At 40.6% G+C, this 17,981-nt stretch overlaps 2 protein-coding genes across 2 annotated transcripts in view; both read right to left on the bottom strand.

The window, feature by feature from the left end:
* LOC139052449 (zinc finger protein 271-like) overlaps positions 1-7,451 on the bottom strand; it is a 33,188-nt gene extending 25,737 nt beyond the window's left edge. Inside the window, exons 1-3 of the mRNA XM_070529552.1 lie at positions 7,379-7,451; positions 3,453-3,674; positions 72-109 (exon numbers count right to left, since the gene is read on the bottom strand). Coding sequence (XP_070385653.1) covers positions 72-109; positions 3,453-3,674; positions 7,379-7,451 — 333 coding nt within the window. The remainder of the gene's footprint in view (positions 1-71; positions 110-3,452; positions 3,675-7,378) is intronic.
* LOC135898946 (zinc finger protein 436-like) overlaps positions 1-17,981 on the bottom strand; it is a 118,686-nt gene that overhangs the window by 98,870 nt on the left and 1,835 nt on the right. Inside the window, exon 2 of the mRNA XM_070529579.1 lies at positions 15,170-16,094. Within this exon, the coding sequence (XP_070385680.1) occupies positions 15,170-15,299 (130 nt within the window). The 5' untranslated portion in view covers positions 15,300-16,094. The remainder of the gene's footprint in view (positions 1-15,169; positions 16,095-17,981) is intronic.

Below are 17,981 nucleotides of genomic sequence, written 5' to 3'. Positions count from 1 at the left end.
CTTGCTTTTCAAATGTTCGCTTGCTAAGTCAGTGAGTAGGCGGTGTTCAATTTACAGTCCCGCGTCGTTGCCCTGGTGACCACTGACGAAAACGTGGTGCCGGCGAATCCTGAGAGCACAAGCAAACGTCTGAAAAGTGAGAGGCTTGCACGATCTCACCCCAAGTTTACAACAGTTGTTACAAGGAAAACTTGAACTAAATGCTGTGCAGTTGCAAATGTGGAAATGTAGTTCAACCAGCACAAGCATGACTCTGCAGATTTATGCAACCTCGACATAACTAGTCGGTAAAATCAGCAATTTGCGTTGTTATATAAAAATTTCATTATCTTGAAGTTCAACTTTTCATGCAAACAAGTACAGTCACCAGAATATTTTTCTTAGATGAAAGGAGCTGCAGAATTTGTAGAATTATTGGGTAATAGAAAAAAAGCAAATTCAAATGAGAAAAAAATAATTTTGTTACATTTGAGAGTTGCCAACGAAAGATATGGTTTCACGCTGTGTTGACAATATCTTCACAGCAGCGGTACGAAGCAAAGCCATGCTTTCGCATCCCTTCCACCTCCACGGCTGATAGTGTCATCCGAAGCGGAAGGAGACTGTCATGAAAAACGACGACATTGGGGAGCGAATGTTTCGTCTCGTCTGCCTCAGTAAATGTTGAAATTGTGTATAAACACACTTTGCTATATAGGAGTTCAAAATACATGCTGTTCTATAGACAAGAAGTAATGAAAAGTTAAATACTTCGTTATATTGAGAATTTTGCTATACTGAAGTTTGTTATACCAAGTTGTTATCACCCTTCTAGTCGCTACTTTGGTATCGCAAGCTCATTAAATGGCCGCAATTACCTTAGCATGTTACCCTTTTACAATGTTTCTTAGCGTCCAACAGGGGTAATTATCTGAGTTCAAAACATAATAGCCACAAATAATTATGGCTAAAATGTTACATGGTTTCAGCTACAGATATACAGTTAACTTCCATTAATTTAACCTCGACGTGACTGACAGCATTCATCATATCCGGCAGGTTGAATTAAAACAGGCAGAAAAATAAGATCAAAACATAACACAACTTTATTGGCAGTATTTACCCAATTCTACTGCTCCCCCAAACCTAGCACGCATTAAATTTTTATGGTTTCAATGTAAGGAACACAATGTGCACCCAAATCCAACAATCAGCCCATTTTAAAACAAGAAATGCTGCACTTTGCCTGAAGGGTGACGCATTCATTGCAATAACAATGCCTATTACACAACTGCAAAATGTAAGCACCATAGTTTTATCAGCCATATAATTGCAGTAAAGGTTCACTTACTAATTAAATTAGCAAGCATAGTGTCATGTAAATACAAGCAAACATGAACTGATCTCATTCGATGACTGCACGCACACACCATCATAACGCTATCGTGATGAACGCGAACTGAGGGGAGCGAATACTTCTGCTGCCTCTCCCTTCACTGTCTCCAAAACTTGAGATTACATAACCTCCAGCATTAGGTGCACGCAAAGACAGCGTACATGCAGCCACCAACTTTTGGCCCTGCCAGAAATTATCTCCAAGAGAGGGCACGGCAGTGTGCGGCAAGGCTAGAGGGGGAGATGCACGTGAGGAGGTGTCACAATGGCGATGGTGACGGCGAAAATTTGCCTGGAGTGTCCACATAATCGCTATCACAATAAGAAATGTGGCATGCCTGCAATTATGGCAAGCAGAAAAAGATGGAACCTGCAAAACTTTTCTTCAGACAATGGAAATTTATTTACCCACAATGTCCATCACTGTCACTCTTAGACAGCTAGCTTTTAACACTGCTATGGGCCCCGACATCATCTTCCGTGCCACCCACTGCATCTGATATTCTGCATTTCTTTATAGTCATTGCAACCATGATGAATGGGAAGTTGGCTACCACCTCGAATAAAAATTTTAAAGCTTCACCCTTTGACACAGGCAAGGCTCTGACATGCCGAGAGCATGCTCTGTTGCCATTAGGTTAGCATGCACAATAACTTCTCTTTTGAATGAGCTTTTGTAATGAAAGCAGCATGTCATCGTTGCCAAAGTGCACAAAAACTTGCTCCATCATCATCTTGTGATGTCATGGGGATGACAATGGCACCGACAGGAAGGTAATGTCAATGCCACAAACACGGTTTAATGTTTATATCGAAGTAACACACGGGCCCCATTCAAACCTATTTTCTTGGGAAAAAGGTACACATTAGAATTGGATAAATACCATAACCATTAATTGTTATCTCTCAATTTCACTTGAAAATATGCTGAGGGCAGGCCAAAAATATGTGTTTTCTTTGTAAGATAATTTGTGTTTGACGTATGCACTTCCTCTAGAGCTGCAAAGTCACATGCTCACGCCATTTAAATCACAGCTGGAATCCCCACTGGGGTCAGCATGCTCGTCTAAATATTTGGTAAGGGTTGATCTTGTGGTTGAAATGACAGTCTTGGCCCGTAGAAATGTACAGGCAACGGCATGAAGCTTTGGTCAGGATTGAATAAAACGAAAAATAATTAACCGAAGTCAAATTACCGGTAGTGTACTGTACAAAACATAGTTATATAATGAATTGCATTGCCATGAGAAATGGAACTAGTGTCTGCGTTTACAAGATAGGCTGCTGCAAAAACACCACCAACATGTGAAGCAGTAACCATATGAAAACTATGGAAAATAAGAGGGGAAGTTGCAAGGACAATCTTCAACTTAAAGGGATGTCTCAAGCAAAGAAGAGTCCCTTGTCATTCATGGCAACAGCAGCTCTGACAGTAGCAATCACACAAGCGTGGGCAAATTTATGCTGACAACCACTCAATATACCCTAGCTGCACAAAGGCTTAAAGGAACACTGCATGGTACGGATAAATAAAACAAGATTTAACAACTACAAGTGGCACTTGTTGCAAAATAAAGATGGCCAAGATTATTAACAACAATGAACTTGCAAGGACAGCTTGAAAATAAATGTGATTAGTGGATGTGGCTCATTCTACTGAATACTGACACTGTATTCACTTGCATACAACCTGACTTGGACTTACAGATGTCAATATGTTTTTAAACACAACATCCATCATACTCCAATATACCCAAAATCTGTTGGTAGCAGAAATGCTACATCTCAACATGACCAAACACCTTGATCAATTCATTGTCCAGAGAGGTGCCTTCGCATTATGATGAAAGACAGCATGCGGTGGTACTTCACCTACTTGGTGTACGATGAAGTCTTGACCTTTTCACGCACACTTAGGCCTGTCATTAAGTTCCTTTTTGAGATCCACTTGAAAAACGGCGATGGCCTACTTCACTGTGCAGTATCCTGTTGACGATGATGCTTTCTCATGTGTCTGCTCCGTTGAACAAAGTGCACGAAGGACATGGAACACATAGAGCAGCGGAGAGGTCGCTCGCCTGTGTGCGTGCGCATGTGTGACTTGAGGTGGGCCTTCTGAGAGAAGCTCCGAGTGCAGATGTGGCACTGGAATGGTCGTTCGCCTGTGTGGATGACCCGGTGCCTGACTAGAGATGATGGTCTGTCAGCTACATAATCACAATGGTGGCAGTAGTAGGGGGGCCCTGGAGGTGATGGCTGATGCCTTTTTTGCATTGTGCGGTCCCGAGTCCTTTTTCCTGCTGCACAAGAAGAGATTGACATGGATCACTGTGGCATCACCTGAATGAGAAAAGGTAGGTCCCTGAATAAAGAGAAGCATTTTTTATGGCGAGCCTGTTTGCCATTATCCCTTTTCCTTTAAACTGAAAAACTCTTCGAATAACTTGCTACGACATGTATGAAATCATAATTCAGCTCACCAGGTGTATGTGCACCAAAGTTAAGGTCATTGCAGTCATACAGGTCCTTTCCTAATTAACCGTGGTGAAGTAAAGAATACCATGCATAAAGCCAAGGCGAAGTAACCTGCTTTCATATGACTGCACACTACAGCCTTAATCATGGTGTTGCTGTATAGTTATATTTAGTGGAATTATTAGTTCTGCTACATTATAACTTCTTTCAGAGAGTCTGTAATATATTCATAACCTCACTAAACAAGAAAAAGAGAAAAAGTGCACAATCATGACACTGGCAAAAATAATTTACTTCCAAATAGTCAAAATAAGCAGCACTACATCACATGCATCATATTCATTAGACAATAATTCATGACTCTGCACAACTGTGTACCATGGTGAGACATTGCCAAAGCATCATTTTTGTTGCTTTCTGTATTGAAATTGGTATAGACGAGCCGTATGTAAAAATACTGAAAGATATCTATAGCGGCTCCACAGCCACCGTAGTCCTCCATAAAGAAAGCAACAAAATCCCAATAAAGAAAGGCGTCAGGCACGGAGATACGATCTCTCCAATACTATTCACAGCGTGTTTACAGGAGGTATTCAGAGACCTGGATTGGGAAGAAATGGGGACAAATGTTAATGGAGAATACCTTAGTAACTTGCGATTCGCTGATGATATTGCCTTGCTTAGTAACTCAGGGGACCAACTGCAATGCATGCTCACTGACCTGGAGAGGCAAAGCAGAAGATTGGGTCTAAAAATTAATCTACAGAAAACTAAAGTAATGTTTAACAGTCTCGGAAGAGAACAGCAATTTACGATAGGCAGCGAGGCACTGGAAGTCGTAAGGGAATACATCTACTTAGGACAGGTAGTCACTGCGGATCCGGATCATGAGACGGAAATATTGAGAATAAGAATGGGCTGGGGTGCGTTTGGCCGGCATTCTCAGATCATGAACAGCAGGTTGCCATTATCCCTCAAGAGAAAAGTGTATAATAGCTGTGTCTTACCAGTACTCACCTATGGGGCAGAAACCTGGAGGCTTACGAAAGGGGTTCTACTCAAATTGAGGATGACGCAACGAGCTATGGAAAGAAGAATGATAGGTGTAACGTTAAGAGATAAGAAAAGAGCAGATTGGGTGAGGGAACAAACGCGAGTTAATGACATCTTAATTGAAATCAAGAAAAAGAAATGGGCATGGGCAGGACATGTAATGAGGAGGGAAGATAACCGATGGTCATTAAGGGTTACGGACTGGATTCCAAGGGAAGGGAAGCGTAGCAGGGGGCGGCAGAAAGTTAGGTGGGCGGATGAGATTAAGAAGTTTGCAGGGACGGCATGGCCACAATTAGTACATGACCGGGGTTGTTGGAGAAATATGGGAGAGGCCTTTGCCCTGCAGTGGGCGTAAGCAGGCTGATGCTGATGATGATGTATTGAAATTGATTCAGTGTATTTCATTTGATGGACGTCAATAAACCTGACCAATAAAAGTTACTTTGAGTGCAAGGAAATGTACTTCTACAAGAAGTTTTTGTGAACATCAATGGCAAGAACTTTGATGACATGAAAAAAGAAAGAAAAAGAAAATAAGCGAGCAACAAAAAATCTGCCCCTGAAACTCCTTTCTGCGCTTTTCCTAGAGCAGATGAATCTGAAATTATACACTGTGAGAGCAGTGCTCTTCTGACATGTCATGCTGCACTTAAAAGGGCACCTCACCAGGTCTGGCCATTTTGAGCTGACAAGCGCAGAGTTTACAATGCGTGATAACGATCGTGCCTGCAAAGTATTACATCGCTACGTGCTGCAGAAAGATCTGAAATTTCAAGCTGAACGTCGTTTTCCTTTCTCCTTGCAGCCGCCGTGCTCCAAGCCAAAGGATGATGTACACGTGCTAGTGCGCCTACATACACGTGTTCGCGCTGTGACATCGCTCGTGGTGACACGCGACTTCAAAAATTATTCAAGCCAACATCTGTTATTTGTGTAATATGTTGCTAGAATAGAGGAATTAAAGCTTTGATAAATAATAAAACACACAAACCGGATGTCAGCATGTTTTTGTTTTACTTCGCACTGCAGAAAGAGATATGCACTTCCGTTTTGTCTGCTTGTTTCCACATCGTGCAGTTGTGTGCACAGACACTGAAACTATGTCATTTTCTACCGTGTTCCATCACGGGATCATGCTCTGTGATCCGCTTGTGTTCGCCTCAGTATTTGTGTAGCACTGACTTATACCGCTAGTCAAGTGTCCTCGTGCACAGCCCGCAAAATTGTGCGTTGCACGATACAATCACAAGAGCTCGCGCGCGACGCCATCAGCAGAAGTGCACCACGCCACAAAGAAGCAAGGAGAAAAAAAAACGAAGGGGGGACCCATGACGTATATGTCACGCGATCCTCGATCTCCGGTATGGGAGAACGTAGGGAAGGAATTTCGCTTGTGGAGGCTAGACGGGGCAAGTGGAGGGAGCGTCTATGCCTGCGGCGAAGCTCACCTTCTGAAATCATGGATTCATGACACTGAAATATTTATATCTCTGCTATTAATGAGCTGATTTTTAAAATTTTGCGGTAGAATGCTCCCTAGAAGGCATCTAACAACTTCCAGCATAGAATCAAAATTTGCTATGGGGCCTGGTGAGGGGCCCTTTAACCTCTCCTTGTGTGTTCTGTGTATATATGTTTAACAAGAAGCCAACAATGTGCTACCAAAGCCAAAGAACATGCTACCAACTAAAATCAGTCTTTACGCCAATGACCGAGTTATCTATCACACAATTACCAGTCATGAAGATCATGCCATTTTGAATAGAGCCTTTTCCAACTTTTATACTTGGTGTAACACGTGGCAGATGAACATAAATTTTTGCAAAATTGTCTCTATGTCCTTCTCGACACGTACCACACAACTGCGCCTTCCTTATTGTTTCTATGGTATTCCTCTAGAAAACGTTTCTGAATATAAGTATCTTGGCATTTTATTCCCACACCATTTATCCTGGTCTGAACATATTGAAGGAACCTGTTTTAAACCTCTATCATGTCTAGGTTACCTAAAGTGTTCTCTGCGCTGAGCCCACAAAGAAACAAAATTGCTCACATATAAAACCCTAGTGCCGCTCATCTTGGATTACGGGTGTGACATTTGGAATCCATACCTGAAATCCGACATAAGAAAACTCGAATCCGTCGAAAAAAAAAAAAAGAAGCTATTCCATTTATATACTGGCAAACAACCTATTTATATGTCATCGTTACGATCGCGACTTTCTTCCTTTCTTCCACACTTTCTTCCTTGAACCTAAACACGCTCTCTTCTCGTCGCCATGTCGAATCATTAAAATTCTTGCATTGCATTGTCAATTTATAGTTAGGCTCTCAAATGATAATTACATTAACTTCGCGCCGGGATCATCAACAAGAAGACATCATGACCTAAACTTGATACCCTACTACGCACATACTAACATGTTCAAATTCAGCTTTTCCCCCCGCTCAATCGAAGACTGGAATTCATTACCTGGGTCCATTCGCTCATGCTCATCCCAAATTTTTGCAACCGCTATCCCAGATGCATAATCGTGCTCACCCATGTCTGGCAGAATTTGTATAACTTCTTGTGTATTTTTCTTTCATTTTCTTTCATCAGTGCTCTTTAAAGGTGTTCACTTGTGTCTACCGCTGTATACTCCAATGTATTTTCTGTACCTTTTCTTAACCCACTCCTGCTATAGCGCAAATTGCGCTGCAATATAAATAAATAAATAAATAAATAAATAAATAAATAAAATTATCACAAGGACTCCTCCCCCTCTTCTAACCTTCCATACTTGAACTCTTCGCTAGTAAAGAGGCGTAATGTAGAAAGTCTTAAACTGTTTTACACCCCTGTTAACTCTCAACATTGCTCATCCTTGGAATACATTAAGCTTGCTAAAGCGCCTAACCCTCAGAATTTTCACCCTCTAAATATAACACCCTTGAACACCTGCACTGAGAAATTCAAATATAGCTTTTTTCCCCGATCCATTGAATTGTGGAACCAGCTTCCCCCTAACTACGTAAACTGACACCTGATAATTTTGTTAAGGCAATCACTGGTTCATGCCCATGATTGCTAGGACCATGTATTATATACCATGTTTATATGCATATATGTATGTATTGAGACAATTTTTTTTTTCATATTTTGTTCACTAGTGCTTTGCTGTGTGCTTTGTACCTTTGATTTGTGTACCTCCTTTTGCTGTGTGTGTGGTACCCTTATATTTTGTACCCCCACTCTTGCGATAACCCTTTTAGGGTTGCAGTATGTATAACTAAATAAATAAATAAAAAAATGACACCATGAACAACACAGGAGAAATTACTCATACTTAATAATTGAATTAAAGAAATTATAAATTTATGGCAATAAAAGTGGATGAAAAAAACAACTTGCCACAGATGGGGAACGATTCCATGTCTTTGCATTATGTGTGCGATGCTCTAACCAACTGAGCTACCATGGTGCCAGTTTCCCCTCCACCTTCTTGGGTATTTATGTTTTACTACTAGAACTAACCTTGGGTGTGTTAGCCAATGCCACCACTCACAATTCTTGGCGGTGGATGTGGAACATCCTTTCTGCCACAGGCATGACGAGTATGTGAGCTCATTGGGTGAAGGCAACTGGTCAATCAACCTACACATGCTACCTGAAGGTGTCAATGTTGCCGGATTCAAGACCCTAGCAATGTAATGAACGAGAAGAAAGGGGTTAACTGAGGGGCCTGATTTTTATTAATAATATCATAAGAAGCCAACAACACAAAAGGACAACAGAGGGGAAATTACTCGTACTTATTAAATTAAAGGAATTATAAATTAATGGCAATTAAAGTGTATGAAAAAACAACTTGCCGTAGTTGGGGAACGATCCCACGTCTTTGCATTACGAATGCTGCACTTAACCGCTCCTTGTGTGCTTTTGCGTGTGTGTGTGTATTATTTTTGCCAACTTTTTCTAAAACTCTGCAACATTGAATCTATGCTCCATCTCAGCAGTTCCATGCAGGACTGTGGAAGCTAGGGCACTTCGATTAATCAGGAGGGCAAACACACCTAAAGGTATCCATCTGCACTTTATCATATTCTTAGGAGAAAGCACCTTGCCATATTTTTTTTGCTGTGACATCCACTTGTATAAGGTTATATAGTGGTGATAGTAGCGAGTGCAGCAGTCCTTTCGACCACAATGTTTGTGCTCGCAGTGCTACGACACTCTCTATGCATCGCACCAAGCATGCCTAATGCCAGCGGCTTCAGCCACTTCGTGTGACCCACCACTTTCTGGCAATACATATTGCACAGCGAACTTGGTGGACACCATGTTTATGAAAGGAGAAGTGCTGCCCATAAAGTTGCCCTTGGTAGTGATGTGGCCATATATATATAAATTTGGTGGTTCTAAGAACAATATTATGAGTTCTCCTGACCAACGCACATTCATAAATTTTTGAATCAATCCTTTTTGTTATTTGCACACTTGTGCTAGATTCATAGAGGAGCTAAATTTTGTGTATCGTAGCACATTGTTGAAAAATTCACTGAAAAGTATAAGTGTATCTGTAAGTTGAACGAAAGGCTTCTACACAAACTTGCAAAAGCAGAGCTACTTATAATATCAATTTAGCCAGGAAAATAGCCATTAACATTCAAACTACATTTTTTTCCAGATAAGCAGCTGCATTTGCAGGCCACACAGCTTAGGCCCTGCTGCACAGAACTACTGAGACAAAGCATACAGCTCTCTTCCCTGCAACTAACAAGGGATCTTGTCCATGATCCCCAACCTCTGCTTGCTATTAGAACAAACTCATGGCACTTCTGTATCAGTGAAAGGTACACTGAAAGGCTGTGAAAAACACTTTTGCAACCAGCTTCAAGTTACAAGCTGACAGTTTGCTATGCCATGTCTTGCAGTGTTCTGCTGACAAGCTCACCATCTCGTAATCTTTTACGATGCTGCCTCATTTCCATAAGGCTGCACAAAAATACCACTAGCACCTTTTATTATATTTGAAGACGAGTGCTTTTACATGAATGCAAGCATTACAGAGTTGGTGACAGTAAAGTAAGGCAAGAGAAGCTCCTCCCACAAAGGTGTGCCTGTGTGCGCTCTCTTTCCTTCAGCACTCATAAAAAAAAGTTATCCCAGGCCTTACAGAGAAATGGAGAGAAGCTATTGCCTTCCCCACCAGTGCACAACCATCCCACAACAGTCGGCAATGAACAGCTAAAAAGAGCTGTAGCAGGCAGCATAGAAACTAACAAAACTGCAGCAACACCACATAGAATCAGCTAGGAAATGTAAATAGAAACATGCTGCCAGGAAAGTGAAGGCGCTCAATACCGAGTGTTCCACACAAATGCAAAAACACATTGGCAGAACACAGTAGGGGAAACAACATTTTGAAAGTGGTGAGGTCCTCATCCAGCAGTGTGATGTATACTGCTTGTATAAAGTTTTAAAGTAAGATAGCACGTAGTTGTGAAGGTGCACACACACACACACATACATTATGCAGCGGCAATGATCCGCCATTCGGTTGTAAGTAATCGGTGGATGCAAACACACATGCACACGTGCAACAAGAGGACTAGTGAGTGACAACTGTCAGGCACATGTACACACACACCCTCCAAGTGTTTCTGCGGCTGCATTCTTCGCATGCTAAAGACTAGTGCAACAGCAAACTCTTCTAAAGTTCATTCTTGTCAGCGACTATTCTGTTCACGTCAGTGACAATTTCTAAGATTCTCTTGGTACATAGTTGACTGAACACTGAATGTGAATAGAATGTAATATTGCTGTTAAATAAGAGAAAGGCACATCCCACTGCACATAATAATGTAAATTGCACTGAAGAGGGTTATCTGCCATTCTTTGCAATAGCATCTGAAATGGCCATTGGATTTAGTGGGGGCATGACGATAGCCATGGTAAGTGAATAAATGAATAAGCTGCTGTAAAGTCTTTGGGTCTGCTAATATAAAGACATGTGTTTCATTTTTAATTCAAACTCTGAGTCATTGATATTGCCAAACCATCACACGTAGGATGCAGAAAGAAGATCTTCGAGAACTGAAAGAGAAGCAAATGAAGATATATTGTTTAAAGCCCATAAATCCAAAAGAAGTAATGCAACTGTCACTGAGCACTTCAATGAGTGCATACACAGTAAAAACATGCTTTGCAGGAATGTGGTGTTACCTGCAGTGAAGTTCCCCATGTGGCAGTTCAATCAGGATGAACATGGTGAGATGTACAGTGCACACAATTCAAACACGACATTTGGAATGCATGGCTGCCGGCACTTGTTGCACAATCAGTGGGCACTAGGCAAACCGTGCTGATGCATTGTGATATACATGATGTGATGCATGGTGACTGCGTTTGGCCCTCGAGTGCTCACTGGTGGCGCAACAAGTGCTAGCCACCATAATCTCGAGCGTCACATTTAGGTTGCTGAGCATTGTACATCTTTTTTGGGATTCTTGTTGTAACCTTCAGGAAGCTACCATATTGACTAAGCCATAGTTGCACTAGTTTTCTTAAGATTTGCTGCCACCAAAGCACCTGTTTGATTTGATTTCAGATAATAAATACCCTGTACCGACTATACTAGAAATTACTGCACAGAATGCTGAGATGGCTAACACACTGGCAAGGTAAAAAGCAAGCTGGCATATGACTATGACTACTGCTAGACTTTACATGCTGTAATTGTTGCTTCCTTAAAAAACTAATAAAAAGATAGTTCTTTTAATCACACAGGATAAAGGATGTGGCTATTATGCAGAAAAAATCAACAAATCCACTTTTTGTGACTCTTGCAACAACAATATAGAAGTGCAAATATTCAGTAAGTGTAGCTGTCACGTGAGTCTGCTGAGTAATGAAGTATTAAAGGTCCATTATAATTCTTGATAAGACAAAGAAGAGATTGAAGTCTGATAAAAGGGTGACACAGTATTGCTATTTCATGGCCAAAAACTTTTCCCTTGTTTTTCTACACAGTAGAATTATCACCATGATTCAAAACTAGCAATTCTAAACTATCAAGACATAACTTAATTGTTTTCAAATCATTTCAGCAAAACACACAGACCTAAACAAAATAATTTATTTGATGAAATGAACTGCTACAACAAATGAGATCAGTTTTCTAAAAAAAAATCAGGTGCTCTAAAGAAACATAGAGATGTGAAGTGTTAACAGACTACAACCTATGATTCAGGTCAAATGAAGCTGCAAGTACAAGAAGTACTAATTACCTCCAGTGTTCAGCCTTTTGCAAAAATATGAAGGTTACGCTGTGGCTTCACCATATATATTTTTCAGGGCACTCCTGACAATATAGACATTTGGAAGGCAAGTACGGGAATTCTTTTCATTCCTGTGGCTGTTAGAACTCAAAGCACACCTAACACACACTCTTAAACAGCTTGTAGTCAATATGATGGTCACAAGCAACCTAGCCTACATACTGCTGACAAAGACTGTCATAAAGGGAAGCAAGAATTTGTAATTAGTGGCTACAATTACTTTTGCAGTAGAAATCACACTTTGCAGCAGAAATCACACAAGTGTGGGCAAACTTATAGTTGTGAACATTCAACATTATTTGGCTGTGCAAAGGATTAGTGAAAAATGTAGTGTATGGTATAGTTATGTACAGCAAGATGGCAATTGCCAACATCAACTGATACTTGTTGGAAAGAATGAGGCACTAAACTGCTGGGAACCATGAATGTGCCAAGCCTGATTGAAAAGAGGGGATGTTTATAGCTGGCACGATAGTTGGAGAACACCGGGGGTGGTCAGAAAGACATTCAAAGAGTACCCAATTTTGTTTAAGATCTTTATTGAAACATGAAAATTTCAAATCTTAACGCCATTGGCTGCCCTTTAACTACTTGGTTTGGATTCAGAAACACTTATCCAGCTTCAGAAAACAGCAGAGGCACAAGTTTAAGTTCCCTCTTCAACCAAAAGTTAGCACAATCTTGCACATACACTAAGACTGAAATTTCAGGATTTCCAGGATGATTAGCCAACTGCAAGCTACAAGTAAACATAAAAATAGGTGCATGTGGTTTGCAAGCTACAGTTTGGCTATTTCTGAAATAGGTATAGACTGCGTCTGCTAAACGTCCAACAACATATTAGAAGACACCATATGCTACATTTATTAGAACTTGAAGCTAACAATACTAAAAACAGAGAATAGAAAATGCTGCACTGTGTTTACACTATGTCTACTGTTATCTTTGTCCTGTTTTTAGCACCGTTACCTTCAAGTTACAACATGAACCAACCAGCCTAATTCAACATGGTACTACTCTTCTTATATCATATGAAACAATCAAACATAAAACAAGAAAGACAACAGCTTGGTCCAGTGATGACTAGCACAAAAAGATCATTCAAAGACAAAACAATTATACATCAACCTCCAATGTGAATGCCTGGTAGCTGAAAACTTCACGAGTGTGGCAAATTAAAACAGAAAATGTAATTAATGCTCTTTGCTTGCTTAAAAACTAGTGTTTCGAATCAAGAGGCTGTACCAGATGAGAGGCTGACCCTTACCTTTTCAACTTATGGCTTTAAAAGCAGGTGCCTTAGACGTGCGTGATACAAAATGCCATTTTGCAAATGCACACAACTGCCAACACTCGCACTCATTCAGCCATGCTCATACATTTTTGAAGTCTACAGAATCAAAAGACCTCCATTACCAGCAATAAGAGAAAGGCAGTAGTAGAAATGCCATTTCATCATTTGGTGTAGATCTTGTCGCAAGCAAAAAGCTAAGTTGCTGCAGCGACAAGTACTTTTGCTGCAGTGTTGAACTTACATCTATATACCAGATTGTCTAAATTTTATCTGAAATTATAATAAATTTATTGGAACAACTTTATGCACATTTTTAATGCAGTCAGGATAAATATTACAAAACTAAGTTTTATGGACTTTTTTACGCTTCCTTTGGCCGAGGCTCAGTGCATTTTTTTTTTTGCTAAAGTGCCGTTTTGGGGCAGGATAGCACAAAAGACTGCTCTTGGTGCAATTTGGCACAATTAGCACACCTGTTCCACCACCGATAGAGGAGACTAAGTGTCCGTTTCAAAGACCCAGACTTTTGTTTTGTTCATGCAATGTCCTGCATCTTGAAAGTATGTTGAAAGTAAGAGACTACGTACTTAGCACCTTGTACTGTATCCAAATCTCCTAGAAATTTGCTTACTAAGTACTCCAGTATGTAAACATTTTGCTCGGTGTTTTACACCTTATCTTAGATCCGTTCTTTGAGTAGCTCCTACATGTCCGCGTTTTTCTTTCTTTTGAACATGCAACCACTTTGCAAAATACGATCAGAGAGCAAAAAGAACTTTATTGTGCTGCTTTGTTACAATAAATTATTCAAATTAATTATCTTTGGTCAAACCCACAAGGATGAGCTCATACAAATTCACTTCAGCATAGCATTACCATATTTACAGAAATAATGGGCAGAGTTCCTTGTAATATAATATTATTGCATATTTAGGAGGGTGAAGTCATAACATTTTTGGCAAGCATTTTAGATTACAGAATGAAAAGAAGCTCAATGAGTCAGGTATACAAAATAGACAACATTAGAAGAATGTGCGGTTATTATCAACAAAAACTGCGTGTTCATTGACTATGGCTTTGGTTTGTGAACATGTTCCGCAATGTAGATTTTTCCGTTTAGCTTTCATGTGAACAGACTAGCATAGGCAGGTTTTAATTATATTTTAGCTTCTTGCTGAAGCTGAACATATCTAACCTTTTGCTTTTGGCATCTAAAGCTCATCTTCAGTTCTTTCCACATGTACCACTCGGTGGTCTACAGACTACTTCACTGTATGGCCGCGACCCAGTATGAACTCGGTTAAAAGTGAGAAAAAGGGCACATAATAGACTAGTACAATAGACACTGCTACAATTGCCAAGTATAATACTTTCTTTCTTAGTGCAAAAGATGTGTGCTGGAAGTCAATACTTTTACTGCTATGTGGTTCGAGATTGATGACAGCTTTATACTACGGTTCTTCCAAGCTAGTTTGTGAAGATCGTGCCTGCGTAATATCACACTTCGGATCAGCAAGTATTTCAAGTGCAGTGCAATATACATAGCAACATACTATGTTATGTAGCAGGAAGGAATGCAAGTAAGAGAAATGGCACCGTGGCACAGAACAGCCATGCTAGTGCATAAGATGCAAGGAATGTACTCACTCTGGTGGCATGACCCCATGGGGCGAGGTGGTGTCAGTGAATCTTGATGCAGGGTGGTGCCTCTCCAGGGAAGCACACAAGGGTCCAAACAACTGCTCATCACATAACACATGCTTACCACACAACACATGCTCACCACACAACACAACAGTAGAGCATCGGTGATGATTTGAATATCCTCTGGAATACTGAATCTTATCTTCAGAGAGAAACATGGGCACCTTTGCGAAACTGGTCACGGCATCTTGTTTGGTCAGGCAATCCAGTAAACCCAGATCTCAATACCTTTTCAAACCAGGAACACACATCACGTTGGGTGGATCTCTGTAAGATCTACACACCACTGCTAAAAGTGCTAATGTCTTTTAAATATCTCGAAAAGGCACCTGCGTCCCCCAGCTATTGCTGCACATGAACTGCAACTACCAAGGGCTCACACAAGTTTGGGTATTGGCTTTCCTTGTGCCAATTTGTACATAAACTCCACTTACGTCATTATCGAATTTCATTCGAAGGGTCCTTGTGCGTGTACTTTCTTCCGGCTGTGTCCGAAATCGCACTGTGCCACTCGTAGTCATGGAGCACCAACTAGCGATAACACACGCACTGTCTCACTATGTAGCATCAGGGTGACGACTCCTCAAGTGACATTTCATTTGACTGGCCTGCAGAAAGGCCAAGGGGCAGATGGGGCACTGGTACGGTCGCTCACCTTTGTGCAGGCGCACGTGTACCGTGAGCTGGCATTTGTGTGCGAAGCTCTGGGGGCATAAGTGGCAGTGAAATGGCCGCTCGCCTGTGTGAATGCGATTGTGTGCTACAAGGTTCGATGGTTTGTGGGTTGCATAATCACATTGGTGGCAGTGGTAGAGGCGCCCCTGAAGCGATGCCCGATACTTGACAGTTGCCGGCCGGCCACGTCGTCCTGCATGACAAATGTGAGGAAGGTCACTAGAGTAGCGCCAATTACAAAGCAAGACTGCATCTACATAAAGACGAAAGAATGAGAGAGAATGTCAAGCATATTTCTTCACTTAAAATGCCTTTGCATAACAAAGTCATATGGGTAGACAAAACAAATTTTAAGCTTGTCAGAATGAAACACAGCAAGGAAATGCAATGCCCAAACACAAGCAAGCTATGAATAGTGCTGGACCAAGTAAACCGATATAAATATTACAACATGCTATGGTGGCACACAGTTTCAGTGCTGTATTCTGTTGCAGAAGTTTAAGTTAGAATTTGCTTTACAGAAGTGGCAACATTCCAACTGAACATATTTATATGAAAAAGACCCCACATAGTGGTTATAGTGCAAAGCATGTATGGAGTATGCAACAATGTCATAGAGGTAACTATATTGTTTCACTGACAGCACAGTGGAAAAATTCACTTTATCTTGGTCCACCTCCAGCAGTGCAGTAATGAATAGGACAGCAAAATGGCGTACAGTGCATCACATGAATAATCCCTGTACAGTAAGAGCACAAAGGAAAAAGTAGGTCATGGTACAGCACAGAGCAAGACTGTCACCAGCAAAACAATTATAAGAGTGTGTCTGAAGAGTGCTTGACACTGAGAATGCTAGTGGTGTTATGGCACACAAGACACAGTGTAAGCTACAAAAAATGATTACAAAGAATTCTGGTACTCCTTGCAGTATTTAAATTGCTACTCAATTCAGTTGGCAACATAAAATGAAATGTCTGAGTTGTTTCTGTAGGTTTACTACTACTTAATAAACATGTGACCATCCTGCAGTCATTTAAAGAATGTAAGATAAAAATAAACATTACATACACAAACTCTACTTCAGGCACTCCATTTTCCCACAACAGATTGTAGTTTATGTCGAATATGAACAAAACAAGATGCAAATCCTTTTGTTCCAGTGAAGCGTTAACCTACTTACGTGACTGGACTTTGTGTTTTTACGATTTGGAGTTGTCCTTCAGTTATAGTGTGACATTAGTGTATTTATGTTGCCAGAATTAGTGTTATGATTTCACTATTTTTGTTACGAATTATTCGTTCTTTTTTAAATCCTTATATGAAAAGTAGCTGGTGCCAATTAAAGGCGACATCTCCTAAACACCATATAGTAATAATAAAAAGAGATGCACATCCTCTGTTGTTTAAACACAGCTGACATGAATCAATATTAAACGATGGAACACTGTAGGTATTAATGCATGGGTGACATAAAACAAAACAAGCATTCTTCTTGAAATGCATGCATTTTGTACGCAATGTGTGGAGCAAAACTTGATCTGCAAAGGCTGAACTACTAGACAGATGGTGCAATTGATTGCACATTTCACTTACCATATTCACTAGTGCATTGGTCACAGAACATATATACAAGACAGCATCCTTGAAAGCATCTGCACGATGGCACAATTTTAAACACATTTGTATTCTCATTTAGAAGCTACAAGAATGACACACCACTTCTTTTTCATATGGTGTAAGAAAACACAGGTGAGATGAGAGGCATTCATTGTGTCAGAGTAATGTTTATAGTGCAAAGTATCGCCAACATGCCAAACGTCATGTTACTCAGGGATACAGGTAATGCTGCTTCTTTGATTTGCCCACTGGCTTGTTTGCGCCTAAACTATGCACACAGGCGGCATGTAGCAGTTGGTTTTAACACCCTGTATTAAATAATTTAAGTCAGTGGGTTTTACATCCCAAAGAAATACACAGGCTATGAGGGGCACCACAGCGGGGAACTCCAGGTTCATAACAGCCAAACCCAAGTTCATTTTGGAAAAAGTCAAATGCACAGACACGGACAGGAATTGAACAT

The sequence above is a fragment of the Dermacentor albipictus genome, unplaced genomic scaffold (genome assembly GCF_038994185.2).
Source record: "Dermacentor albipictus isolate Rhodes 1998 colony unplaced genomic scaffold, USDA_Dalb.pri_finalv2 scaffold_23, whole genome shotgun sequence".
Classification (NCBI taxonomy): Eukaryota; Metazoa; Arthropoda; class Arachnida; order Ixodida; family Ixodidae; genus Dermacentor; species Dermacentor albipictus.
The sequence above is the reverse complement of the archived record's forward strand: the minus strand, read 5'-3'. Positions and strand labels throughout refer to the sequence as shown.